We start from the raw sequence: 26,272 nt of genomic DNA on the forward strand, positions 1-26,272 counted from the left end.
GTATAGAGCATATCATGTTGGGCATGGTGTTATGATCTTTATCCTCTATGATCATATCTATAAAGGGAGAATATCTGAATATAAAAGAGAATGTCTAATCTTAACTGTGGGTCCGAAAAAAATCGCTAAAGGATAAAAATGCTCTAAAGGGAAGGTTGTATAGACTTTTGTTAGTCCCATTTAAATTTGGAGGTTGAAATTATTATGAGGGTTAAGAATAGAGTTTTACATAGTACATGACTTAGAACCACATCACCCATTTTAAAATCATAGCAAGAGGTTGGCCTAATTCCAAGTCAGCAGCGAAGAGCCGATCCTAGTCAAGAGCTTCACTGGAGTGACAGCCATGACCACCTTGTGACACCAGGAGAGGCTTGTCCTTACACTAACAAAGCCATCAGTGAAATCATTCATTGAAGATCCATCATTCTTTGGGCCTAGGAATACAAGTGTGAAAATCACTACACGCAGCAGACTTTGTTTTAAATGAAGGGAAACCTACCATTAGAACATAAGCAGAATAGTAACAAGTAAGTGGTAAACAACTTGAGAGAAGAAACGAAAACTGTTTTGTTTAATTTCTGGACTATCAATGTGATGTTACTTTAAAAATTAATAGCGATTTAAATGTGAATTACAGCCCCCAATCTCCCCACCAAAAAACTTTCAGATATGTCCCAGCTGCCCTTCCTGAACTACCCATATTAAAATTTCCGGAAGTCCTCCCAGGACGGGTCCTTCATAGCTTTGATGGATAACGGCTGACTGTTTCTATCCAAGTCTATGGTTCAATCTCATATGAATGGAAAATACGGATTATAAGGAATCACTAAAAATTAAAAGCTTATTTTCAGTGAGCTGGTTATCTTGTGTATTAAGAACTTTCTTAAATTCTCTCTTGGACCATTTTCCTTTAGGATGGTAGGGTATGACTAAATGATAGAAATACGAAGAATACTTTTGAAACTAAAATGGGAAGCACATTCTTTTAAAGAGGCGTTTGTTCAGCCTGCTGTGCAGAATTAGATTTTGAGAGAGTCACCAAAGCTCTGGAATTTACACTGTGGCAGAATACCAAATGAAAAAATAGAAGTTAATCTTGTAAACAAAGCTGGGCAGGGCAGGGCAGGCCTGTGTGTCTGCCCCCATTCTGGCCACTCTGACGTGGCCCTGCTCACCACCAGGTCCTCAGCAGTGCCCTGAGACCTGACAGCACAAGACATCATCAAAGTGCCTCAGGATGCTGCAATACCAACCCTGTGTGCAGAGACAAGCTGGAATCCAAACAGGAGGAGCAACTGCAAGACAATCACTTCTTCAAAAAAGGCCATTTTGTTTGGCTCTGCTTTATCTGGGAGTTTGCAGACCAATTCAGTCTGTATCCTGAAGAGATCCCAGCCTAGAAAAATAACTTTTTTTGAAGTACATGCATCGTTGGCTACTATTAATTCTTAATTTAGACTAATTTTGATAATATCAGTGGAATAAAATGTGGAGTAATATTTAAATGCGTAAAAGCAATAATTATCAAGGTTTGCTTTCTCTTTCCTCGGGCCTGTTTAATTTTGCCGTCCAACTTGCGTGGTATCCTGTTAAGTCCTTAATATGTACTTACTCTGCTTATCCTTTTTTGTAGTAGTACTAGTTTCTGACTTGAAGATTGTTTAAAAATTCTGCTTAGCTTCTTTTGTCTTGCATTTGTAAAATGTTCTTAATAATAGAGTGATAGTAATACAGAAATACTGTATTAGTGTATTACAGAGAGTAACTCAGAAATACAGACTGGTAAAGCAATTGTGAAAAATATTTTTGTATCAATTCACAGGATTATTATTTTGTTTGGTTATCTGACTCATCAGTTCTTTTTCTTACTAAGCAATTTTAATAGTTTTTAATGATTCAGTTATAATCGCAGCATTAGTATTCTTGAGTAAAACTCAGTTTTGTTTTCATATAAATAATATAAAGGATTATTTATGATTTGATTATAATTAAGGTGGTTTTTGATAATATATGTTGTTAAGTAATAGTTCTTTAAGAAATAGTTAAAATTATAATGATATAGCCATAAGTAATTTATTTCACAGAAAGACTGTTGAACTAAGAGGGAAGAAATATTTTGAAGAAAATTAATATTGGAGATAAAACTGCTCTCCTGGTGTGTATATTTTTTTATTCCTCATTAAGAGTTTTTATTTCTTTAGGACACAAATTACACTAATCATAAAAAAAAATTCTGAAATTACATTTAGGCAACTTCCTTAGCTGTCTTAGAAGTCTTGGGTACTTCCAAGTCACTGGGTATAATCAAGGGACCAAGATGTGGAAACCACTGCACTAAAGTAGCAACAAATGTTTAGGGGAAGAACAGAATAATTTAAACAGCCCTAAAAAGTAATGTGCAAACAAATGTACATGTATTATAGTTTAAATATTCTTTAAGTACTTATTGAAGGAATCTTTTGCTTACATTTTTGTTTTTTAGAAAACTATTACTTATTGTAACTATTCCCCTCATCTATCTGTTTGGTAAGCTCTTATTTTTGTATATCATATTTGCTTAATATGGACCCTGCTTGAGTTGACTTGACAGTTTGAGGAGGTATGCACAGGGCTCTTCCTGGGACTTTTCTACCACTGTAGATTCCAGCATTTAACTAGTTATTTTCAGCCCAAGTCTAGTGAAGATCATGCTAGAACTTGGGAAGGCCTAGTAAACTAAGCTGAGCGCTGTAGTCCATTTCCAGGTCACTGCCTTTTGCCTCTTTCTCGTACCTTATTCACCCCTGTGACCTTGTTAGAACAGTAATGTTTCTTCATAAAACATTCTTAATGAGTCTATTTACCTTGCATGCTCAATGAGATCGTGTTTCATGTAATAAATTCTCTGCTGAAACATATGCCAAGACGGCAGCCCTTGAAGCTGTTAAAGAATTAACTTTTTAACTGAGTGAGGGGCCATTTGCTGTGGGACTACAGCTATCATAGTGCTATTTTTCTTATTTTAAATGTATTATAAAACTACTTAGAGGTTTTCTTTTTTGCTTGTTTGTTTTACACATGTACATGCATCAATCTTCAGCATAGTTATCCTCAAAGAATAGGAATTTACAAAGCAGATACTCTATTTTCTAAAGAATGTAAATTTGATTTAGATATTTACATCTAAATAAAGATATATTTGTCTGAAGAACTTACCAGTTGCAACGGAGCTCAGGAACTTTATTTTTAATAAAAGAAGTAGTAGGTTCCTTCCTTAGTAAGTTCTATTTTTTATACAGACTGACTAGATTGATTTCTGCATTGTTAAATTCTCCTCCAATTGAATCAAAATGTCATAACAGGGAGCAAAAGCGAAAAGCCTGAGCTGTGTGTAACAGTAAAATAGCCTTCCAGTGTGAAGAAGTTGACTGTGCTGCCCGGGGAGTTAAAAATGAAAACCTCTTGTGTATTGGCACAGGTTGTTACAAGCCTCCTACTTAAAAGACTAATCTCTGTCAACAGAGGTGATCCCGTGGTGACCTTAGAGATAATTTAGAAAAACCATTTTAGCTGTCGATCCTCTTCTCACCCCCTTTGACCTTCTGATTAGATGTCATTAGATGTTGTCTGCAAATGTAATGGGATTTCTCTATTGTAGTGTTTCATGTCATTACAATAAGTCACTTCCCTCTAATGCTACTTACAGTTATTGCATACGTCACTTTACCCCTCTGTACATGGTGATAACACAGTACCTACCCCATAGTGTGCTTATGAAGACATTGAATGGGATATTTCTAAAAGCTGTTATCTTAGTACCTGACATACAGATTCTCAATTAATGATAGCTCTTTACTATTTTCACCACTAATAAAATAATGTAATCTCAAGATTACAAGAAACCAAAGAGTGTGTTTTACATGTAGGACTGAGCAAACAGCTTGCTTTATAATGGTGAAAGTACTTTTTTCTTTCTTTTTTTTTTTTTTTTTTTGGAGATGGAGTCTTGCCCTGTCGCCAGGCTGGAGTGCAGTGGCGTGATCTTGGCTCACTGCAAACTCCGCCTCCCAGGTTCATGCCATTCTCCTGCCTCAGCCTCCCGAGTAGGTGGGACTACAGGTGCCCGCCACCAGGCCCGGCTAATTTTTTGTATTTTTAGTAGAGACGGGGTTTCACCGTGTTAGCCAGGATGGTCTTGATCTCCTGACCTCCTGATCTGCCTGCCTCGGCCTCCCAAAATGCTGGGATTACGGGCATGAACCACTGCACCCGACCAAAACTACTTTTTTAAAAAGGTGGGTGGGGGTGGGATAGAGCGAAGAAGAGAGCACAGAGGACGTTAGGTGTTTGGTTTTTTCCCATAGTGCTGGACATTCTCTCAAGCAGGCATTCTGAGATCACAGTCTTTGCCCTTTGTGCATATTTTGGAAACATATTTCTGAAATTATCTTTTACCACACATATAAATATAAGGGATTTATTTCTGTTTTTCAGAAAAGTATGAACCAGAGAGATTTCTTTCAGACAAATATAAGTCTGGAATGTACATCAGAGGGTCTTACTTACTTGCATTGTAGGGCCACCAGATCTCAATAACTCATTTAATCACTTTCTTCTACCTTAGGGCAGAACTGCCCTCAGGCAAGCAGGATGCCTGTCTACCTATTATCTTAGAATTTTTAGAAAAGAATAGTACATGTTCTTGCTAGTAGTACATTCCAAGCTTTCTCCATAACACATTCCAGAATGCTGGGAGGAAATTCTCCTAATGTCTAATCTAAATCCCTTCTTCTGCCCTTTAAACCCTTCATATCTTATCTTGACCTCAGTGGAAATAGAAAGTAGATGCTCCCCATGATTTAGCCAATGTCTCTTTAAGTTTTTGAAACTGTTAATTGGGCTTCTCATAGACCTTATCCTCTACTCTGGAATAAGTCAACCGCAGTCTTTTCCACCTTTTTTTCTTTCAGAAGCATGTTTTGTTCAGAGCTTTGTGGGTAGAGGATTTGTCATTTTGTTACTCCCTTCTGATACTCCTCAAGGTCTATATCAGCCCAACAGTGACAGGGCCCAAGTAGGAGTTGTCATGCGTAATCAATCCACCCGGCAGGGAGGCACCAGCCACCTCTCTGCCTCACCACTGCTGCAGTTCTTCCTAAGAGGTGCCGGAGGGCACTTCGGAATTACAGGACAGCCTCAGCCCCATGCCACACAGTCCAGCGGTGGTCTGTCTTGTTTTCATTCAAAACCAGTCAGGCCTTGAGCACAAGAAAGCTTCAGAAGCTTTCTCCATTGCCCAGAGATGATTGCCAGAAGCTATTTCTCTGATGTTCTGAGTTTCCTTTCCCCCTGAGGTTCTTGCTTGATCTAATGAGGTCCCCAGCCTGGCCAGACCTCAACATGTCGTCTCACCTTGAAAACCCCCTCTGTGTGCACACATTCCTGAGTTTGACTGGCTTTAAAAAGGGGAGGGGGGACGAAAAATGTACATATTAGAGGAGCAAAAAGAATATAGCCACAGAAAATACAAATACCATAAAAGTAATCATGCTCACCGTCTGTCTAGCCCAGAAGAACCTTGGAAACATCTTCCCAGCTTTGTCCCTATCTGACTTCCTGTCTGTCTCCAATAGGGAGGGTATCATATTTCTGTCATAGGGAATCATCTTCCAGAAACTTGTTATTGTCTCCGTAAAATCAGAGAACCCCTATTCTGACTCCCTCAGATTCCCTTGAGCCCCTCTGCCCAGTTCTGGCTTCTGACCTAAGGGATTATCCTCTTAGGTGGGTCAATGGCACTTGACTCCAGGTGGATCCCCATACAGCAAAGTGTCCTGGTCCTCATAGACCTTCAGTGTAATCTGCCTCACACCAAAAGCAAACCAGGGCTTGGTGGAAATTACTACAGAGGGGACAGGATAGTGTGAGCCCATCCCACGGAGAGAGAAAACAACTTCTCTCTGCCATTGTCTTTCTCTCCAAATATATTGTAAACGCCAGTGACCCAAAACTTATCACATCCAGTTTTATAAACCTAATTACTTTATTATGTATCAATTCAACTTCCCTAAGATTGTAATCTCTTATCAGGGCTCAGATCTTGTTAGTCAGCATTACATTGCTCACAAACTGGTTACTTCTTATACAATGGGTGGATATTAGTTATTTGCTAAGTAATAAACTTATTATATAACAATTGCAACAAAGTTATATTTATTATAGATACAGATGCACATATCTGTGGATAGCTTTACACACACATTAAAATGTTATATATGAGACTGAGGTGGGCTGATCACCTGAGGTCAGGAGTTTGAGGCCAGCCTGGCCAAACATGGTAAAACCCTGTCTCTACTAAAAATATTAAAAAATTAGCCGGGTGTGGTGGTGGGCACCTGTAATCCCATCTACTCGGGAGGCTGAGGCAGGAGAATTGCTTGAACCCAGGAGACAGAGGTTGCAGTGAACCAATACAGTGCCACTGCACTCCAGCCTGGGCGACAGAGTGAGACTCCATCTCAAAAAAAAAAAAAAAAAAAGTGTAATATATGGATACCCACTCATTTGGAATATCTTTTAAAGTGATCAAAGGTTGAGTTTGTGTTTGCCTCATGTTTTCTATGTCTGTGCATGTTTTCTATGTCAACAAAATCAATAATGTATGTTAACTTGTTAAATTACATAGATTAATCTGAGAATATTTGGAGACACTTTTAAAAAAACAACTTGTATTCAACTTTCTTAACCACTCTAAGAGTATTTATAAACAATTGAAATGCTACTTCCTTATAATCAACTGACAAGCTTTTTATTGCCCTAGGACCCAGTTCTACTGGAGTTTATTGCATTGGGATTGATTTAGATGATCTTTTCCCTATTAGTGCAAATTAGCTGTTAAGCCTGTAGAAGGATGACATTGCTTCCTTTGGTTTCATGGCCAGATTACTTAGTTGCCCCCTATCTTTGAGAGTACTCCTCCTCTGGCAGTAGAAAAGCAAAGAGAAGTCATGCAGATACAGAGATAAAGAAGACAGGAAAGCACAATTAGGGTTATTGGGCTGAAATTCATGCCCCCATGTATGAGGGTGATGGGAGAAATGGTCTGTTAAAGAGGATAGTGGGTGGTAGGGGCAAGGGGGGAGAATGCTGTTACTGTTTCGTGGGCAGTAATTACATTTGGCCTATGAACAGAAAAATATGTATTTTAATACAACCTCAATATAGCCTCTCTAATGTTTACTGCCAAGACCTAAAATTTTGAGACATGGCATGAAGCATTTCTGCAATGACAGAATTCTCACTTTATTTTTTTCTAATGAAATACTGTCATTGAACAAGATTCCGTATTCTACTATATATCACTCTTTTACTATACTCCAGAGGGGGAAAGTTGTCCTGATGACCATTTCTAAGACTAAAGAATCTTTACATGGTGAAAGTCCTAGCCAGCCATCATTTGGCCACAATGGTGGCTTATCAAAAGGGTATGTGTCAGGTTATACCAGCCTCAGGAGGTGGAGCAAAGCAAAAGAGGAAATCTTGCCATGTCATGTTTCAAAGCTCTTGTGAATGTTGAGATCTCATTAGAAATCTTTCAGCTTTAATAGAGTCCCACCAAGATGTGCTCTGCCTGCTCTTTTGCAGGTTGGTCAGGATAGGAAGCAGGGCCTCCGCAATGCCAGTTCCTCAGGGAACAATTCACGAGAATCTAAGGAGTTGTCTCCCAGCAGTGCCAGGAAAGACAGGCTGCCAAAATGTTACTAGTAATTAAGGACTAGGTACCTGAGGGCAGCAACTAAACCCGTGCTAGTTATTATAACATCCAGGTAGAACAAGTGAAACTCCTCTTTTATGTGAGTTTAATTGGGACTGGGAGACATTTACAGTCACATTAATGTATACTGCACGTGCACACACACAGACACACACACAGCTACTGTTGCTGGCAGTGGAGAAAATGGTGTTTGGGTCTGGCCACCTAGGAACATGAGATCACAAAGCACAATGGCCATTAAGTCAATATTGATTTAGTAAGGTGCTAAACAGTGGTTAAGTTCCCAAATGTATGCTCAATGATGCTTTTGGATAATAGAAACATGTTCCTTAAGTATCTTCAGCCAACAGTGTTCCTGTGTAATTAGCAAACATCTTAATTATACACTTGGATTTGAAGCTTATGCTAGCTAATCTTAAAGTATAAAAATTAAACAAATTAGATAAAGAGAAAAGGTTTGGAAGAGAGACTGCATGTAGCATGGAGGTTAAGAGCGTGAATTCTGAGCCATAGCTGGATTCAAATCTCACCCTGGTATTTACTAGCTCTGCAATATGAAAAAGTATTTAATCTCTGTGTTTCAGTTTTTTCACCTGAAAAATGAAAATAGTGCCTCTCATTGGGTCATGGTGAGCATTGGAATGCTGAAAACAAGTTAAAGCTCTTTTGAACTGTGCTTGGAACGTGAAATGCTAAATATATTTAGCTTAGATACAGTATTTTAAGAGTAATAATTCCACAAATGGGTCATTACACAGTAGAAATTTTGAAAAGGAATAGTAATTAACAATTCAGAAATTTTATCATAAAATCTCAGAAGCTTGCCCACATTTCCCACAGGGAAGTAAACTAATACTTTATATATGTAATAGTTTGTTAACGTTTATTAAAATTTGAAAATAAGGTAAATTTATTCAACAAACATTTTTATTGGGTACCCATAAGCATCATGGGAAGTGATATGATGTCATAGGGATACATAAGACATTATTACCCACTTTGAAGAGCTTAAATGTATTATAACAGTATAAAATATTCAAGCATTTTAGAAACATTACTTTGATATAAATATAATTAAGTAACCATATTTTTGGTCCTTTTAGAAAATATATTGGGTAGATACACATGGCCAAAGATACACTGGAGATATTTATTACCTTGAACTCTTGGAGTAAATATGGATTATTAGTCAATTTCAAGTGTCCTACATATGTTCACAAAATCACAGTATAAACTTAAAAGTACCTGAAATGCTAAATGTGATGTCGATAATCCTCTCCCTAGGTTTATGCTACAGACCACAGCCTTGTGTGTAAGTGCTGGAGAATATATTAAGTATTCTTCGCGATATTTCCTATCATTGACCTTAAATCAGCCGTGAGAATAAGCACAGCATTGTAGACTGAAAGCCTAAAGCAATATGAATTTTATCATTAATTTACAAGCAAATATCACTTTCAATAAAATTTGAAAATATCACCCTTGGCTGTTTCTAGTCAATTAAATTATGGTTATCATCAGATGTGGTCCTATAAAGGATGAGAACATTTTAATGTGCTGGAATATTTTTAATGCTTACAAAATTATGGGGGAAGAATGGAAGTGACATTGACATATTATTTCAGATGTTAATAATAATTTCCAACATGTTTTTATTTGTCATACCCATTTAGTTCTCTGAGAGATAAGAGAGGGAAACTTGGTCATGCCCATTTTTCAGATGAATCAGTTGAGACTTAGAGGAGAGTTTATCTAATTGCCCAAAAGACAGATTAATGCTATTGAAGATTTTCTTAAGCTCTGATAGAGTCATCAGTTGACTGTGTTTTTAGATTACCTGGGTGCTTGGTTCTTTTCTGTTTTGTCTAGTTTTTGAGGCACTTTGCTGAGTATTTTTCATTTGCCCACTCATCCATTCATCAGAAGTATCTGGGTTAGTAGTGCCTGTTACTAGTGCCTGGGCAGCATCTTCCATTAACATACGTGAATATGATACATCTGTTTTTCCTTGATAAACAGTTCTAAAAATCAGATGTCTGTGCCTCAAATCTTTTATTAAAGAGACAGTCTATAATTATTGAAGTTTAAAATTTTTGTTAATATTAAACTTCTTAAAGACAGTAGTTTGTCTTATTCATCTTTTAAGCCTGGTTTCAATATTTAATATAGCTTTTGTTGTTTGATGGCTTATCTTTTATCTGAATTGTAAGATTTTCTGTGATGAATGTGATATTAGTGGCTATAATTGTAAACACAAATTACTCTATTTTTAAATCAAGTTAATTGGTATAACATAGTCCTATTCTATGTTAAATTTGTGTCCTGTAAGTTCTCATGACTGTTAGGATTAAGTAGAACGTGTCTGTTTTCTTCAAGAATTTTTAAATAAATTGAAATGTTACATTTGTAATATAAGTAATTCTCACATACCTAAGCTCAGTTTGGTGCTTCGGAACTTTTTTTTTTTAACCCGTTCTCTCATTCATCCGTCTTCCCAATTATCTATCCATCTACCCATCTACCTCCCAACTTTCCTACATCCCCCACCACCTCCATCATATTCGCATATGAAGTAATTTACCCTTCCTTTAAACTCTCTTTCAGATATACAAGATATGTGATCTTATATTTCTTAAACTTTCTGGTCTCTGTTTCCTTATTCTACAATGAGAATCATAATAGATCTACTCATTAAAGTATTAAATTGGTTAATTTATATAAAACATTTAGAACAGTGCCTGGTGTTAGTTAAGCATTCAGTAAATTTTAGCCATTTTCGTTTTTATCATGGTTCCCATCTCTACCTGCACTGCGGTACAGTGGTGGTACATTTCTTAACTCCTCCGCCACTAGGCTGAACACTTGTTGAGGACAGGGTGAGGCTTGGTTATGCTGAACATATTAGCTGGGTATGTATGCCGCTTATGCAGTCTCTTACAGGAGACAGGCAGTGAAGACTTGTAAAATGAATGAAAGAAGGAAGGAATTTGTTATCCTAATACCCGTAGTAAGTAATAATAATTGGGCTTTATACATTTTCTCTTAGTGGAATAAACGATCATGTTCCCATTGACATAACAAGACCTATTTAGAGGAAAACTGTGCTTTAAGCGATGTGAGTCAGTATATTTCAAACATAATTTTAATTAGGCCTTATCATTTACGGTTTCTTATAGCACGAAAGTCAAAGAAGTTGGGAAAGTTAAAAGGGATTCACGAGGAGCAGCCACAGCAGCAGCAGCCCCCACCCCCACCCCCACCCCCGCAAAGCCCAGAGGAAGGGACAACGTACATCGCTCCTGCAAAAGAACCCTCCGTCAACACAGCACTGGTTCCTCAGCTCTCCACCATCTCACGAGCACTCACACCTTCCCCCGTTATGGTCCTTGAAAACATTGAACCCGAAATTGTGTATGCAGGCTATGACAGCTCAAAACCAGATACGGCCGAAAATCTGCTCTCCACGCTCAACCGCTTAGCAGGCAAACAGATGATCCAAGTCGTGAAGTGGGCAAAGGTACTTCCAGGTAGGATTGCCTCTCCTTTCACGTGCTGCATCCTGAATTTAACAAGTCTGGGCAACTGACTTCGCCATCTCCAAGCATGCAGTAGGAGTCTTTTTTTTTTTTTTTTTTTTTTTTTTTTTTTTTTTTTTTGAGACAGAGTTTCGCTCTTTTTGCCCAGGCTGGAGTGCAATGGCGCTATCTCGGCTCACCACAACCTCCGCCTCCCGGGTTCAAGCGATTCTCCTGCCTCAGCCTCCCGAGTAGCTGGGATTACAGGCATGTGCCACCACCCCGGCTAATTTTGTATTTTTAGTAGAGACGGGGTTTCTCCATGTTGGTCAGGCTGGTCTTGAACTCCCGACCTCAGGTGATCCACCTGCCTCGGCCTCCCAAAGTGCTGGGATTACAAGCGTGAGCCACCGCGCCCGGCAGGAGTTAGCTTTCTATGAAATCCTGATATCAGAGTTTTGTAATTGATAGCAAATTGATCAAGTATATAGGAAAAATATGGTTAATGTGCACATTTCTTCTGAGAATGCAGGATTAAGGATTTTATTGTTGAAATGACAGATACAGCTGGGAGCAGTGGCTCATGCCTGTAATCCCAGCACTTTGAAAGGCAAAGGTGGTGGCTCACTGAGGCAGGAGTTCAAGGTCACGAGGTCAGGAGTTCAAGACCAGCCTGGCCAAGATAGTGAAACTCCGTTTCTACTAAAAATAAAAAATTTAGCCCTGCGTGGTGGCAGGTGCCTGTAATCCCAGCTACTCAGGAGGCTGAGGCAGGAGAATCGCTTGAACCCAGGCGGCAGAGGCTGCAGTGAGTGAACCGAGATCCCACCACTGCACTCCAGCCTGGGCAACAGAGTGAGACTCTACCTCAAAAATAAGATAAAAATTAAAAATTAAAAAAAAATGACATATGCACTTCTTATGTTGATCAAAATGGAAAATGTCATACAAAAATATTAATAAGATAAAATACATTCTGTTCATGAAATCACAAGGTGAGCACATTATTAGCAGCTCATAACTAATGTTAATCTAAGCATAGACCAAGTAAGCCAAGGCCTAGCAAGTAAGTTGTCAGAGACCTGGAATGACTCTTCTGTCTGAAAAAAAATCACCTTGCCCCTAGCACCCTTTAAATTATCCCTGGAATTCCTATTTTAGTCATTTTTTTTGTTTCATGAGATTTAATTGATAAGGCCCCTCTAAATCTACAGAAACATCACTTAGAAATTGCCATTCCATTGTCCCAGTTTATTAATCTAAAGCAGTTTCTTAGATTACCTGTGGTCAGACAGCAGCTGTAACAGTTGGGGAAAGCTCCACTGACTGATTCTTTGAAGAGGAGCTTACCCAGTGCAACTCCACAGGCAGAAAAATAACATGATGCCCCTGGAGACAGGGCAGTAATAAAACAACAAAAGAAGGCCCGGTACAATGGCCCATGCCTGTCATCCCAGCACTTTGGGAGGCCGAGGCAGGCAGATCACTTGAGGTCAGGAATTCAAGACCAGCCTTGCCACCATCGTGAAAACCATCTCTACTAAAAATACTACTCGGGAGGCTGAGGCAGGAGAATGGCGTGAACCTGGGAGGTGGAGCTTGCAATGAGCCGAGATCGTGCCACTGCACTCCAGCCTGGGCGACAGAGCGACACTCCATCTCAAAAAAATATATATATATACAGAATTTAGTTGGGCGTCCTGGCAGGCACCTGTAACCCCAGCTACTTGTGAGCCTGAGGCAGGAGAATCGCTTGAAACCTGGGTTGCAGTGAGCCAATATCATGCCACTGCACTCCAGCCTGGGCGACAGAGTGAGACTGCATCTTAAAAAATAAATAAATAAAAGAACAAAAGAAGAGCTTGAGTCTGTCAGGCAAGGAGGACAGGTGCCAAGGAAACATGTTCTACCATAGAACTTTATCAAAGTCTGATATTAACCTGGACCATAGGAGGCACCACATGCTCATTTTTTAAGCACCACAAATTCATGAAGAATGAAATCTCCCACCATTATTGCAGACACAGAGGGGTTGACAGTTATTAGATTACCCCTTATTTTAGTGTTATTAATTGTGGGTGGGACAAAGCAAGTTTTGCAGGTTAATACAAATTCTCTCAATCTAACCAAGGGTTTTAGGCTGTCATCCATACTGAAATACTGAAACTCACTGAACTTTGCAATTTTAGTTTGCCCTGGCGGTTTACCCCATCTGGAATTTAGGATGAATTTAAAGTGAAATGTGGAACAGGACTGGGCCTGTGGTAGGAGCTCCGTAAATGACTGTTGAATTGATCTGAGTCTATTAGGGAAGAGAAAAGTGGAAGAAAGGTGGCTGTTTGGGGCTGACTTAAGAAGCATCTTCCTGGAATGTACTTAAATGCTAAGTGTATTTCTGTGATTAATTGTTTTGTTCTTCAGGATTTAAAAACTTGCCTCTTGAGGACCAAATTACCCTAATCCAGTATTCTTGGATGTGTCTATCATCATTTGCCTTGAGCTGGAGATCGTACAAACATACGAACAGCCAATTTCTCTATTTTGCACCAGACCTAGTCTTTAATGAGTAAGTACCTATTAATTAGCCTTCATAAAATAAACTGCAGTTATTCATTATGCTTTCTTTCAATAATTTCTAAACAGGTATACGTTGGTGAAAGAATCTACTGAACTGGCATTTTTTAACGTTAAAAATTTACAGATCTCTAGGAACTTAAAAATTACTCTTTGCAACATTACACTGTACACTTCTGAGTATATATAAATCAGTTTATATAAATTCCACATAATAATATGTGGGATATATCCCAAAAGAAAGATGATCCAGTTGGCTCTGAAAATTGACTGGTACAAAGCCACAGTTAATAGAAAACAGTCTCTTTTGGTATCGACTCCAATTGGGAAGACGATCTAATTTCTAGGAAATGTGAATGTATAAAGTGCCAGCTTTTACGAGCATCATATAATGGTTCTTTTGTTAACAGTATACAGCTGCTCAATGTGTTTTCATGACAATCGTAATTACCCTTCTTTGCCATCATAAAAGAAGCCAAACTGTTATTCTGTAGCAAAACATTTTTAGTTTTATGATGCATTTTAAAGACTGAAAGAATTGTAATCGGTTTTTCTTTGGCCACAGATTCCTTCCTATTTTAAGTTTACGTTTTAATACTGTTTGCATTCCTCATTAGCACATTTTATTTATGTTTATATCTAGCAGTGCTTCTTTGTAATTGTTGGGTCAAGAAATACTTAAAAGGGAATATTTGAATTATGATAGTAACTACAGCCATAGTCTAACAGATGGCTCTCTCTAGCGATAGAAAAATAGGGGTTTCAGTAGGGGAGGCAGATGAGAAATAGGTTGGTGATAAAAGCAAGAAAAGTAATGCAAAAGATGAAAAGTAGAGACAGATAATGCCAACATACCACAATAGTACCAGTAGTAATTTACCTAAGAGGACCAGTTTGCCCACATGTGATATACTGCAAAGACAATTTTATTCCAAACATAAATTAGAAACATCAGTTGTTGGTTCTCGAGGTGGCCTTCTTTTGGCAATTTATCAAAAAGAATAATTCTAGTACTGCATCAGTTTTCACCAAAAGCACGAAGTAAAGCCAAACAACTGACATGCACAATTTAATTAACTTGTATTCCTCAATAATCAACTGATATTATTGAATAGTAAGCCCGTTTTAAAATATGTTCTATAAACCAGAAGGAAAAACATATTAAAGAGGGTTCTTCTTTTAAAAGGACATGTGAGTAAATAGGAATCTCTATTAATGCCATCAGTGTTTCAACATTTGATTTTAACAGAAGATTAAAACAACCCATTTAATCTTATTAATACATCTATTAATTTTTGTCATAAAATGCATATAACATAAAATTTTTCATTTTTAAGCATACAACTCAGTAGCATTAATTACATTCACATTGTTGTGCAACCATCACCACTATCTGTATCCAATACTTTTTCATCATCCCAAACAAACTCTAAACCCATTCAACAATCAGTCCCCATTATCCCCTCCCATAAACCTCTGGTAACCTCTAGTCTATGAATTTGCCTATTCTGTATATTTAATGTAAGTGGAATCATACAATATTTGTCCTTTTGTGCCTGGCTCATTTCGCTTAGCCTAATGTTTTCAATGTTCATCCATATTTAGTATGTTTCAGAATTCCATTCCTTTTTATGGCAGAATAATATTCCAACATAGGTATATCAAGTCAGTCCTCATTAGTGGATTCTGTAGTTGCATTTTTTTGCAACTATTATTTGCTTACTGAATGCATTTATTTATAATCTCAAAGTCAATACTCACAGGATTTTCACGGTCATTCACAGACAAATGCAGAGCAACAAGGAATTTGAGTTGCCAAGAGAGCACATTGCAGCTGAGCTCACACAAGCGGCCACTCCAGCATCTTGTTTCAGCTTTCATGCTATACACTCATCCTTTTCACAGTCTAGTTAGTGCCACATGTTTTGCATTTTTATGCCTTTTGGTGATTTCACCGTTTAAGATGGCTGGCCGCTAGACGTAGTACTGAAGGGCTAGCTAGTGTTGTTCAGCTCAAGAAAGCTATGATGTGCCTCACAGAGAAAATAGGTGTATCAGATAATCATTACTGAAGCATAAGTTATGGTTCTGCTGGCTGTAGTTCAATGTTAACAAACCAGGAATATATGTTAAGTAAGATGTCTTTAAACAGAAATACATATGAAACAAAATTAGGTATAGATCAGTTGATGAAATGTGACCAGAGGTTGTAAGGACCATTACCCCAGACTTCCCCTATAGGACGGATAGTTGTACATTTGCTAATTCAGTGTTTGCTGCTGTGACTTTATAGAACATGACTACAGCAAATATTTTATCCAATCATCTGTTAATGGGCACTTTGGTTGTTTCCACCTTTGACTGTTATGAATAACGTTGCACTGAATATGGGTATACAAATATATCTTTGAGATGCTGCTTTCAGTTATTTCGGTACCTAGAATTGGAATCCCTGGGCATATGGTACCTCTGTGTTTAACTTTTTAAGGAGACACCACACTCTTTTTCCACAGCAGTTGCACCATTTTGCATTCCCACCAGCAATGTGCAAGGGTTCTAATTTCTCCACATCCTTGCCAGCACTTTTTTCTTTTTATTAACTAGCCATCCCAGTAGGCATGACGTGGTATCTCACTGTAGTTTTAATTTGCATTTCCCTAATAGCTAATGATGTTGGACATGTTTTCATATGCTTATGGGCCATTTGTATATCTTCTCTGTAGAACTGTTCATGTAAGTTCTTTACCCATTTTTTAATTGGATTATATGTCTTTTTGTACTTGAGTTGTAGGAGTTCTTTATGTATTATGGATATTAAACCCTTATCAGAGGCATGATTTGTAAATATGTCTCTCAACCTGTGACTTGCCTTTTTACTCTGTTGAAAGTGTCCTTTGATGCACAAACATTCATAAGTGCAGTGAAGTCAAAATCTCTTCTTTTGTTGCCTTTTCTTGGGTGTCACTTATTACTTTTTAATTGTTTATAAATATCTGAATATAAAGGGCTCCAAACAATTACAGAATTGTAAGAATGTTTTTTCATAAATAGAACTTAGGGGAAAGCACCTTATATTTGCAGACTGGGAATAATGTACTTAAAGGGGTTTGGAAATAAATAAGAAACAAAAAAGAAAAAAAAGGTCATGTAAGCTTTGTGTATTTGTCTATTCTAGAGGATATTGATACAGATAAAATGGAAACAACAAAAGATAAATGCTTTCTAATATTAAAAGTAGTTAAGTGTTATTGATGTAATTCCATTAGAATGGACATTTTGCTCTCTGTTCTTAAAACTTTTGACCTCAACCCAACCCAGACTTCTGTAGGGTTTCTTCCTATCAACTAGAAAGAACAGAGCAAAGCTGTGTTTTTCAAGGGGCTAGGGTGGATACTACTCTGGGGAAACAATTGGAAATTATATAAAGCCTTTTGTCAAATTGCATCAAAAAGAGAGCTCGATGTGGCAGCTCCGTCACTGGGTACCATGATAGACCCTGTATCTTTTAGGGAAATCAGTAAGTTACAGAGCATGCCCGAATGCATATGTATACATGCTTCATCTTGCATTTATTCCAGGAATATTTATTAACTGTTGTCAGTATTCTAAGCAGTAGTTTTAGAATAGTGAGAGAAAAAAATCCCTCTCTCATAGAACATACAGTCTACTGATGTATGACTGATATAGAGAGACAGAAATACTGAGTTTTGTAAGTAAAATATAATTGCGATAAGTATTGAAAGGAAAAGTGCTCTGAGAGCAGTTAATGGGAGAGATTGATCTAGTCAGGAAAGTCTTCCCTGGGAATGATTAAACTGGTGTTCCCCAGGTGAAGGAAGTATATGAGGAGGAAAGTTGATCTAGCCTGAGAGACCAGCATGTGCAAAGGCCAAGTGACAGGAAGGAACATGGGCCTTCAATGCAAGACCATGTGGCTGGAGGGGAGCCTAAGGCCAGGTCCTGTGGGTTTCAGAGGCCACATCAGAGACTTGGCTCTTTATTTTAAGAGCAGTGGAACAGCCATTGAATTATTCTAAGTGATGGGGTGGCATTTCCAGATTTACTTCCTGAAAAGATCCCTCTGAATGCAGAATGGAAAATGGGTTAGAAGTGAATCAGAGCAGATCTTGGGAAACCAGATCTTGTGATGGGAATTCAGGTGATAGTGTAAGGTGAAATCAACAAGAATTGCTAGTGGTTGGATATTGGCAAGGACTGGAGTGGGGGAAGAATTAGCTGTCTAGGAAGACTTCCAAGCCTCTGCCATAAGTGCCAGGAAAGATTTGGTGCCCCTCACTGGGATGGGGAATAAGGGAAGAAGACTCAGGTTTGGAAGGGCAGGGGAAGGGAGAGCCTGGGACCAATTTTAAGGGTAAGATTGACTTGCCTTTGAAAAATTATCCAAGAAGACATTGCATAGGCAGTTATTTCTACAGGTCAGAAACTAAAGAGGTGTCCTGGCTAAAGTTAAAAATTTTGAACTCATTTTGGAAGTAGTATGTTAAAAGAGGAATATCGTGACATGGATCTCAAGGAAAGAGAGGACTTTGAGAAAGGAGATGCGACTACCCTATCATGTTTTATGTTTTTGTGATCCCAGTGAGGTGTGACCTAGAAAACTCAAAGCATGCCTCACGCATTGCCTGCCAATGCCTTATACATGCATATCTTCTGAACATGTTCTACGCTTTCCCTGAGTCATTACCTGTGCTTTCGTACCCTTCCACAACGGCAAAGGCAGCAGTCTGGCATTTTGTGTAAAGCAGTAGTGATGCAGCTCACTTGACGGCAGAGTACACCGATGTGGTCCTCGCTTGCTCTCCCACCAACCCTTGGCTGTTTACACCACCTCCCACCTGGTGTTGCCAGCTCTTAGGTGCGTGTATCTCTGCCTTATTTCACTGGCACACCTCATTGAAGTCATACACTCTGTCTTAATCATTTTTGAATCTCTAGCAGCTGGCATTGTGCCTGAATCATAGTAGGTACTCCATAAATATTTGCTGAATAAATGAATTATTGAACAAATGAACCAAACAATCTATTAATCAGTCTGAAAGGGGCTTCCTAAGTTTACATTTCTAATTATGAGGATGAAGTTTATGATGAAGTGGGATGCATGGCCTTCCTGAACAGAGGCATTGCAATATTTAAAACAGAGGAACAAAACTTTGGGTTTACCTTCAACTGTGACACAGATCTGAAAGTTCCCAAAGATCTTATTCTCTGGTATTAGCATCACTGGAGATGGAGGAAAGGTGGGAAATAGGGAATAATAAAGGAAACATTCTTTCTAATTTTTTATTAAACATTGGGGTGAAGATATTAGTTAATACTTTAAATTAACATAGAACTTTTCTTATTATAAACTCAAAACTTTTCAAATATGTATTAAATGATTAATTATTCAATTTTACCTTGAAATAGCTTATCATATATTGCTACAGATCGCTGCAAGTATTCAAATTTCTTATCAATTCACTACACATATTAAAACTCCCACTGAAGCCTGTAATGACTTTTTTTTTTTCATTTTTCTTTATAAGTTCTGAAATGAAGGTTCAGTATTACTCTTTTACATCTTGGCTGATATTTTAAAATTAAACATATATTAAAGACTTGCTTATACTACCTCAAGTAGTAGCCCAGTAAAAAATGTTTTTGATGATCTTTTACTGTCCTCAGCGTCTGAACTTTGGATTGTTTTGGTTCACAGACTGTTGGCGAGAGTGAGAGAGGGTTGAAGTCTTAGTGGCACTTCACGTACCTCTCCAGGAGGAAGGTGACTTCCACCCACACCATCCTGCGTCTGAAGCACTAGTTGTGTGAGGGCAGCTCCATTAGATGAGTACACAACTCAGTTGCCATCGGGTACTTCTTCTCATGTTTTCATGGGGTGCTACCTGTTTCTTTGTGTCCCCCGTCGCTGGGTTAGTGTGCTGGCATAGTCCAGTTGTCCTCAGTGAGGGTTCTCCCCGGGCCATCCTGCCAGCATTACATTGCCAATGAGGTCCCTCTGTACCTAACATTCTGAAGCTCCACGAGGCCTGGCTTCCAAATGGGTTGTGTGTTCCAAAGTCTGTCCCACCGTGGTGGAAGCTGGGATCAGAGGATCCTCATGGAGGCCAGGAGGGGGTCGGAGGTATGGCGAGCCCCCAGCGTCCCTTCCCACAGGGAGTGGTGGATCTTCCTGAGCCACTGGAGGTGACTTCTGTGCCTGGACCCTCACCCCAGCAGGGTCAGGGCCAGTGATAGTTGGGGGACAGGAGTTCTGATGAGAGGAGTCAGGGATGTAGGATGAACCTGATCAGCTCCTCCTTCAATGGCTGGTTTTGTTCTTCCTTCTCTCTCCCCAGCCCACTTCCCCTTCTCCTTCTTTCAAGTTAGGATTTCTTACTTCTCCTTGGCTCACTGGGAAACTGTTGTGTGATTTCTGCAGCTTCCAGTGTCTGACCCTCCTCCCTTTTCTTCTCACTTCTCCCTGCTCCTTCCTTTCCTTTCCCTTCTGTTACTCCCCTCCTTCCTTTTCCCCTTCTCTCTCGTTCTTCCACCTCCCACTGCCCCATACACCCCTTTTCCTTCCACTGAGAAACCTACTCCTGAGATTTCCATTGTTTTTTTAATTTCTGGGTAAGTATGAGGGAATGAAGTTCAAAAGAAGGAAACAAGTCTTCCTTCCATGCCTTATTTTTCCGTTGGACCCAATGAAAAACCAGACCTCGCACCAGCAGCTAGAGGGCCAAAGCCTGCAGCCCACGGCCTGACCATGAAAGCAGCGCCCCCTGCAGGTGGCACACGTACTGCCGGCCTCGCCGTGGCCGCACTGTTCCCAGCGGGGAATCTGTCTGGGCCTGCAGCAACCTTAATTCTTGCCTCCTCAGAAGAAAGAATTTGACTGAGGGGCAGAAGGAGAGACTGAGGCGAATGTTACACAGCAGGAGTGAAAGTTTATTAAAAAGCTTTGAGCAGGAATGAAAGGAAGTAAAGTAACCTTGGAAGAGGGTGAAGCATGTGACTTGGGAGATCAAGTGTGCAGTTTGATCTTTGACTTGGGGTCATATACGTTGGCATGCTTTCTGGGAGATTGCGTCCCTTCTCCCCTGATTCTTCCCTTGGGGTGAGCTGTCCGCATGCGGGGTGGCCTGCCAGCATTTCGGAGGGAGCATGCGCAATGTGTTTACTGGAGTTCTATGCATGCTCACTTGAGGGGTTCCTCCCTTACCAGTCCAGAATTCCTAGAAGGTCATACCAGCTGAACTCCGCCATTTTGCCTCTTCATGCGCATGCTTGAGCCCACTCACCCAACTCCTGAGATCTTATCAGGAAGCTGCTTATCACCAGTTTCAGGTTTTTCTATCTATTAGGAGACTGCCTTTCCCTGGCACTGGCTGACACCACTTATTATTTTAGATAAACAGTATAAAAACTGCCTGACCTGAGGGTCACCTGACATTCTTGATGGCAGTAAGAGGGACCTCTCCTGCCCTGCTCATGTCTGCCTGACTACCTACTGTAACACTACCACTGCCTATCTTGCATCTGGTTCTCTTCATTCCTACCTGGCCCTTGGAGACAGTGGAGCTCAAGACTCTTGAATAAAGAAAAGCAACGTCATAAGTAGAAAATCGTTGATCCTTATCTGCAAAGGACAAAAGCACTCCAGAATGGAAATTGTGTTTTTACACAAAAGCAGTGTTTAGATGCCATATTCCCACCTGAAGGAGGCTAGACAGAGTGAAGAACTCTAGGGGAAGGGACAATGGGGCTGGAGGAGGTTTTATAAGCTACAAACAAGAACAGTCATTTAGTTATATACAGGGAAAGAGGAGAGGTAGATACAAGTCCCCAAAACCAGAATGATTTCCTTCCCTCCTTTCCCCTACTTCTTTTTAAAATAGTATTTATTCCTTTTTGTCAGTCTATCATAGTGATAGGGATTAGAGTTGGAGAAGAAAGCCACTTCTAGCCAGGCATGGCACCTCACACCTGTAATCCCAGCACTTTGGGAAGCTGAGGCAGGAGGATTGCTTGAGTCCAGGAGTTCAAGTCCAGCCTGGGCAACAAAGACCGTGTCTCTACAAATAATTAGCTAGACACAGTAGGGTACACCTGTGGTGCCAGCTACTTAGGAGGCTGAGGTAGGAGGATCACTTGAGCAACCAGGAAGGAGTTCAAGGTTGTAGTGAGCCATGATTGCACCACTGCACCCCAGCCTGGGCGACAGAGCAAGACCCTGTCTCAAAAAGAAAAAAGAAAGAAAGAAAAGTCATTTCCAGACATTTTAACAGAGGAAGTGAGAGGAGGGAAGTTCTGGAAGAAATGGATAACCTACTGCAATGATACTTCTGAGTTACATCATAAGAGAAGTTCCAATACTGAGCACGCAGAAGATAGTGACTGCCTGTACCTAAGAAAGGGGAAAACACCTAAGAGGGGAGTATTAACTTAAGACGAGAACTGAGGGGACACTTCCTAACTCAGTTCTTCAGTTGTCTTTTTTTTTTTTTTTTTTTTTTTTTGGAAACAGTTTTGCTCTCGTTGCCCTGGCTGGACTGGCTGGACTGGCTGGAGTGCAATGATGCGATCTCGGCTTACCACAACCTCCGCCTCCCGGGTTCAAGGGGATTCTCCTGCCTCAGCCTCCCGAGTAACTGGGACTACAGGCATGTGCCACCATGCCCGGTTAATTTTGCATTTTTTTTAGTAGAGATGGGGTGTCCCCATGTTGGTCAGGCTGGTCTCGAACTCCTGACCTGAGGTGATCCACCCACCTCGGCCTCCCAAAGTGCTGGGATTACAGGCATGAGCCACCGCGCCCAGCCTGTTGTTTTTCTTCTGTTTTATTTTGTTTTGTTTTTATAAAACCCTGCCTCTCATTTTAGACTACTCGTGGGAGAAGGAAATAAGTGATGTTTATTGTCCTTTCATTTGGCAGATACTTATTGAGCAACTTCAGTGTACTAAGCCCTGTTCTAGGCAGTGGGAATGCAACAGTAAACAAAATAAGATTCCCTTCCTTCATGGGGCCTACAGTCCAATGGTAGGTATAGGTGGGTGACATAGCAGAAAAAGTGGAGGCGGCATTGTGAAACAGTCCTGCCTGCAGTGCTGCTAGAGAGCAGGGCTTGGATCCCATCCCTGATACTTGTATATGACAACAGCAAAAATGGTACTTAAAATAATATGTCGTTTCAGTGAATTTCCTCAAGGGCTTTACTAGTGCCCTTGGTTAGCCACATTGGCCTCCTTTTGCTGCATTGAAGATCCAAACTCGTTCTTAACTCGATGTCTGTTCTCTGCAGGAAGATGGCTCTTTCGAGCCTTCTTGTCTCAGCTCTAAATATGTCTTGTTCAGACAGGTGTTGCCTGATCATCTGTATTAGGCTGTTCTTGCATTGCTGTAAAGAAATACCTGAGACTGGGAAATTTATAAAGAAAGGAGATTTAATTGGCTCATGGTTCTACAGACTGCACAGGAGGCATAGCACCGGCATCTGCATCTGGGGAGGCCTCAGGAAGCTTCCCATCCTGGCAGAAGATTAAAGGAGAGCAGGCACATCACATGGCAAAAGCAGGAGCAAGAGAGAGAGAGGGGAGGGGGGTGTACCACACACTTTTAAATGACCGCTGTCACCAGGAGGACAGCATTTAGACCAAGGGATGGAGCTAAACCGTTGATTAGAAATCCACCCCCGAGGCTGGGCATGGTGGCTCACGCTTGTAATACCAACACTTTAGGAGGCCCTGCGGGCAGATTGTTTGATTGCTACTCAGGAGTTCGAGACCAGCCTGGATAACATGGTGAAACCCTGTCTCTACCAAAAATACAGAAAATTAGTCGGGCGTGGTGGTGCATGCCTGTGGTCCCAGCTACTCAGAAGGCTGAGGTGGGAGAATCACTTGTGCCCAGGAGGTGGAGGTTGCAGGGAACCGTGATTGTGCCACTGCACTCCAGCCTGGGTGATAGAGTGAGGCCCTTTCGGGGGCGGGGGATGGGGAAGAAAGAAAGAAGTATACCCCTGAGATCCAATCACCTCCCATCAGGCCTCACCTCCCACCAGGCCCCACCTCCAACACTGAGGATTACAATTTAACATGAGATTTAGAGGGGACACATAACCAAACTATATGATCGAGGATCTGTAGATCCTAGAGCTGTCCATCAGATCTAGAATACACTCCTGCCACTTCCCTCCCCATTTTATCATATCTCTGTTTTCTCCCTAGTAACTCTCCTGCCCCCATTAGCGTAGGCTCTGAGAGGGCAGGAACCTGGCCTGTCTGATTTACCTTTGCTAGAATACTGCCTGGCATTAGTTAAGCGCTTGATGAACTAATTAATTTAAAAATGCTATTTTCAGCATATTTCCTGCTGCTTCTCTGCATACACTCCACGCCAGCCAAATTAACCTTTCTCTTCCCTAGGTCTTTCTACTGCTGTGCCTTTGCTCCTAATACTTTCCTTCTCCCTCAAGCCCAACCCAAAGCATACTTTCTCACTGCCAACTTGTCTTACCATTAAAGAATGATGTTCCCCTCATACACTCTATAGCAGTGGTCCCCAACCTTTTGGGCACCAGGGACCAGTTTCATGGAAGACAATTTTCCACAGACCTGGCAGGGTGTGGGGATGGTTTCAGGTTGAAACTGTTCCACCTCAGATCATCAGGCATTACTTAGATTCTCATAAGGAGCATGCAACCTAGATCCCCTCACATGCACAGTTCAACTAGGGTTCGCAGTCGTATGAGAATGTAATGCTGCTACTGATCTGACCGCTCAGGCGGTAACGCTCACTCGCCTGCTGCCCACCTCCTGCTGTGTGGCCCAGTTCCTAACAAGCCATGGACTGTAATACAGTCTGTGGCCCCAGCTTGGGGACCCCTGCTCTATAGTACTTCTTTTATATCTCGATCATTTGGTACTTACTGTATCTATATATGTTTTTTACTCTAGGTATACTGTAAATGCCTAGAGTACAGAAAATATACTTGTTAAAGTTATCCATAGTGTCTAGCAAAATGTGTGTATGTGTGTGTGTGTGACAGAGAGAGAGAGAGAGAGAGAGAGAGATGGAGTCTCACTCTGTTACCCAGGCTGGAGTGCACTGGTGTGTTCTCGGTTCACTGCAAACTTTGCCTCCTGGATTCAAGTGATTCTCCTGCCTCAGCCTCCCGAGTAGCGGGACCAAAGACACCTGCCACCATGCCCAGCTAAATTTTTGTATTTTTAGTATAGATAAGGTTTCACCATGTTAGCCAGGCTGGTCTCAAACTCCTGACCTCAAGTGATCCACCCACCTTGGCCTCCCAAAGTGCTAGGATTACAAGCATGAGCCACTACTCCCGGCTGCAAAAATACATATAACTGACATTCAGTGACTGTTTTGGGTTTGTTAATGTGTGCTCTTTCTGGCACATGGATCAGAACCCAATTCCCTGATATGGATTGACCTTTCAGTGTTTTGGAGGCTTAACATATAAACTTAATGAAAAAGATTCAGTTTTGCAGACTTCTTTAAATTTTACTTCAAGAGTACTGATGTATGTTAATATTCCATGTATGATATTTCTTGTAGCGTTCTTGAGAAATTTCCTAAGGAGTTAATGAAGCTGGGTAATTGCCAGGATAGTATGAAATTAAAGCAAAACAAATATGAGACTGCAAATGGAATGAACTGTTTAAGCTATATATTACTATATTGGGATCAGATAGAGTAGTAATGATGCAAGAAATATATCCAAGCTTTATTCTGGCTAACTAGAGGGAGCTATTTTTCATTTTTAATAAAAGTCTAAAACAGTTTAAGATCATATATTGTCTTTAAAAGGCTTAGTGTAGCTAATATTAGCATATTGCTTTTTATTTCCATTAACATGCTCAAGGACCTTGGTCTCTTCAGCTAAAAATACTCTTCTTTTCTATATAAAATAAAGTTCCTGGAGTAAATTTCTTTTTTTTCTTTAACTTTTGTAGAGATGGGGTCTCACTGTGTTGCCCAGGCAGCATAGTGGCACGACAGCTCACTGCAGCCTCGATCTCCTGGGCTCAGGCGATCCTCCTGCCTCAGCCTCTCAAGTAGCTGGGACTATAGGCACATGCCACCACAACTGACTAATTTCTTCCTATTTTTTAGAGACAGGGCTTCACTCTGTCACCTAGGCTGGAGTACACTGGCATGATCATAGCTCATCGTAACATCAAACTCCTGAGTTCAAGCAGCCCTCCCATCTCAGGCTACCAAGTAGCTGGGTTTACAGATATGAGACACCACGCCCAGCCTGGAGTAGATTTCTTTATTGAAAATTTGGTAAATGGGGAAAAATTATTTTTATGCAGTGATTCTATTCCCAGATAGGGCAGGTGGAAAGGAATGGGCAAGTCAATTCTAAAACAAAGAAGGGCTCCAGACTCCCCCCTTGACACA

At 40.3% G+C, this 26,272-nt stretch overlaps 1 protein-coding gene across 3 annotated transcripts in view; it reads left to right on the forward strand.

Annotated features, from left to right (window-relative positions):
* LOC105463453 (nuclear receptor subfamily 3 group C member 2) overlaps window positions 1-26,272 on the forward strand; it is a 365,650-nt gene that overhangs the window by 275,510 nt on the left and 63,868 nt on the right. For all 3 annotated transcript variants that reach the window (XM_011710526.3, XM_011710525.2, XM_011710529.2), the window contains exons 5-6: window positions 10,933-11,283; window positions 13,693-13,837. In XM_011710526.3, coding sequence (XP_011708828.2) covers window positions 10,933-11,283; window positions 13,693-13,837 — 496 coding nt within the window. The remainder of the gene's footprint in view (window positions 1-10,932; window positions 11,284-13,692; window positions 13,838-26,272) is intronic.

This window comes from Macaca nemestrina, chromosome 3 (genome assembly GCF_043159975.1).
Source record: "Macaca nemestrina isolate mMacNem1 chromosome 3, mMacNem.hap1, whole genome shotgun sequence".
NCBI lineage: Eukaryota > Metazoa > Chordata > Mammalia > Primates > Cercopithecidae > Macaca > Macaca nemestrina.